Source organism: Saccostrea cucullata, unplaced genomic scaffold (assembly GCF_032062105.1).
Source record: "Saccostrea cucullata isolate Sc308-1 unplaced genomic scaffold, CSIRO_AGI_Scuc_v1 ctg15461, whole genome shotgun sequence".
Lineage (NCBI taxonomy): Eukaryota > Metazoa > Mollusca > Bivalvia > Ostreida > Ostreidae > Saccostrea > Saccostrea cuccullata.
The window spans coordinates 10,001-13,154 of record NW_026918317.1 but is presented as its reverse complement, the minus strand read 5'-3'; the positions used below and the strand labels follow the sequence as shown (position 1 = coordinate 13,154).

At 35.1% G+C, this 3,154-nt stretch overlaps 1 protein-coding gene and 1 pseudogene across 1 annotated transcript in view; one reads left to right on the top strand and one right to left on the bottom strand.

The window, feature by feature from the left end:
- The first annotated feature begins 226 nt into the window (after positions 1 to 226).
- LOC134263029 (uncharacterized) lies at positions 227 to 2,306 on the top strand (annotated as a pseudogene).
- Positions 1,179 to 3,154, bottom strand: part of LOC134263040 (uncharacterized) — a 2,315-nt gene continuing 339 nt past the window's right edge. Inside the window, exons 2-3 of the mRNA XM_062745340.1 lie at positions 2,501 to 3,154; positions 1,179 to 1,232 (exon numbers count right to left, since the gene is read on the bottom strand). The exon at positions 2,501 to 3,154 is cut by the window's right edge and continues 60 nt beyond it. Of these exons, the coding sequence (XP_062601324.1) occupies positions 2,513 to 3,154 (642 nt within the window). The 3' untranslated portion in view covers positions 1,179 to 1,232; positions 2,501 to 2,512. The remainder of the gene's footprint in view (positions 1,233 to 2,500) is intronic.

Sequence of the window (3,154 nt, the reverse complement as noted above, 5' to 3'; positions counted from 1 at the left end):
TATTTTTGACCTTTCATATGAAATTCTACAATGAATATATAACATATTGAACTGTTTACTTAATGGAAATATTGATTACTATATAAGAATGAAAATGATGAGCGAAGACGGACTATGATGAAGAGAATAAACCCTTATTTAGATAAATGGTAACTTTCTATCTAAAAGTTCTTATCTCAGATGTTTAACATTTATAAATTCAACTTAGATTGACGAGTTCCTGGACTACATCAGGGCTGACTGCTTAGCTTCCATGAAAAAATTGAAGTACAAAGTTTTTCTCTGTGTTGAGGATAGGACTACAGTTCAGTATGCCTATTGTGAATGTCCCATTGGGTACGCATAATTGTAGAAACTAACATGAAAAATACAAAGTTAAAGAAATAAAAAAATTGATAACTTCCTAAATCACAAACAAATTCTACATATATTTTTTTGATGTAGTCTAGCCCAAACATGCAGCCACATTGGAGGACTGTTGTTTTATTTACACCATATGCATCTCACAGAGGTGCTAAAGGCAGACAGTGCAACCTCAAGGCCATGTCAGTGGAACGTCCCTCGTCCACTGAAGATGGACCCCATGCCCTTGAGGGAATGGAATCTCGGGCGACCGAAATTGACAACAGAGGGGGAACTGGAGTACCATGAGAGGAAACAATTAGACTTTGATCCTCGGCATCCTGAAGAGAGAGACTTTGATTCCACACATGCCATGGAACATTTGATGATGTTAAAAAAAATATTTCCCAAAACTGGTATAAAAGAAGTATTCATCGTTCATTTTAATGTATAGAAAACAATACATAATTCATGTTAGATAAGACTAAATATGGGTTCAGTTTAAGATTTATTTTCAAAATCTTGATAAATCAATTTACTAATTTCGAAAGGAAAATGTGAACTCACTGGTAGAAACAAAAGTGTTAAACATGTTTATCAACGTGTAGGCATAAGAACAGCTGATTAAAATTTAAAAGGCAATGTTTGTAATTTTGCTTTACAAAAAAATGCAATGTACATGTATATTACAGTCTATACACACAAAAACCACAAAAAAGAATTAATACAAATATTCAGCTTTACAAAACATCAAAATTTTCATTCTCAGCATGAGTCACTTATGGACCATTCCAGATGAGACACCTAATCCATCTGAGGAAATTGAAGTCGAGACAAACAGAGGATCCCCTGGAGACATCAATGAAAAGTCTTGTCTTGTCTGAGGAGAACTGTAAGTGAAAAAGTTTTTTGTAAATCTATGGTATAAATTGATAATAATCTTTATCTAAAAGCAAAAACATTATTGTTACAGTGCCCATTCCAGTTTCTATTGAAGAAAGCCTAAGTGCCTACATTGAGAAGAGAACAAGAGGCCAAAGAACATGTGATATTTGGAGGGATCTGCAGAGAGAAGAATAACCAGTTCATTATTTGGTCTAGTTCTGAAATCTGGAAAAAATCCACAAAGCCTAGTGAAGCAGATTATTAATGGATCAAGTTTAGACAGGTAAAAGATTAGAATATGTTTAAAATCTTAAAAAACTATAATAATCCCTACATTTTTAGTCTGCATTGAATCAAGTAGCATAGCACATCAACAACAATATTTCAGGTACCAGACACTACCTTCCCCAGTCAAGTGGGGTGTGGAAAATGAGCAAAATGCCCTTAAAGATTACTTGGCCCTCCAAAATGCCATAACCAATCTCAGAGTAGAGGGGTCTGGACTCACCATATATCCATCCCATGCATTTCTGGGAGCAACCAGTGATGGATGGGTATATGATGAGTCCATGCCAGAGGGAAATGAAAGAGGAGTTCTGGAAATTAAATGCCCTTACTCTATCAACAGTGAAGTCATTACTGACAAAGAGGTATGTACATGTTCACTTTATTAGTTGTCTTAGTTAGCAGTCATACTTTTTTTAGCAACTTTGTATTGGGATACATATAACAGGTGCATGAACTGGTTGGAAGAGAAGGTTTTTTCTTAGAAGACACTGATGAAGGACCCAGACTGAGAAGAGATCACAAGCATTATGCCCAAATACAAGGGGAGATGGCCATCATGGGCTGTGCGTGGGGTGACTTTGTTGTATGGACTGCAGCTAGGCAGAGCAACTGTTTTATAGAGAGGATATATTTTGATTCAGATTTCTGTTCTTTGATGATGCCTAAACTTGTCGAGTTTTTTGTTTCACGCATATCATCTTCATACCTTAAAATGTAAATGTTCTTCAATAAAGAAATTAGCCATCGTTTTTAAACATTTATAGGAATATTGATATGGGTAGGTCAAATTCCAAAAAAACTGAGTTTTTTTGAGGATTTGATCACATATTAATATCCCAATAAATGTTTATCTAGCAAATAAGTTTGCTTATACTATCACTGTGAAATCACATTAACTGTTTATTACATATGTTTTGCTCAATTAGTTTTTTAAAGTGGAAACATGTTAAATGAAAGATGTAACATCAGATAAATTCATACAAACCTAGATTTGTCATCATGGATTACTTTCAACCATAGGGACATCAAGGTTGGTGAGCCAGCAGCAGACAGAAAATATTTGAGATGCCAGTTGCACTAGAGAAAGAGAAAGTACACCGTCAAATATGTGAAAATTCTTAACGCGTCCTATAGCTCTTTCGACATGAATCCGTAATTTAGCAATATCTTGAGTGTTAAAAACATCTACAGTAGAAAATTGACATTTAGAAGACCGAAATGGTGGAATATTTAAACTACAGCCTTTTTTCTCTAGTAAATCCCTTATAGTGAAGCCCTTGTCTGCCATAACAACATCCCCCTCATCAAGCAGATCAAGCAGAGGTGATCGTTCAATCATCTGCCGATCTGAGATCTTTCCACCAAAGCCCTCTGAAACAAACGAAATAACACCAGAAGGGGTTATACCAATCAAAAATTTCAAAGTTGTATGGTGTTTGTAATGAGAAAAAGATTGATTCTGATTTATCAAACTGTTAGATTTCTGAATGAATATCTCTGTGCAATCAAGTATGACTCTTAAATTTTGAAAAGACTTAAAGCAAGTTGGCATATTTCTCTGAACAACATCTCTGGAAGGAAATGGATTAAGGTCCTTCAGTTCCCTGTGAAGAAGACAAATCCAGGTGGTAAAGTACTG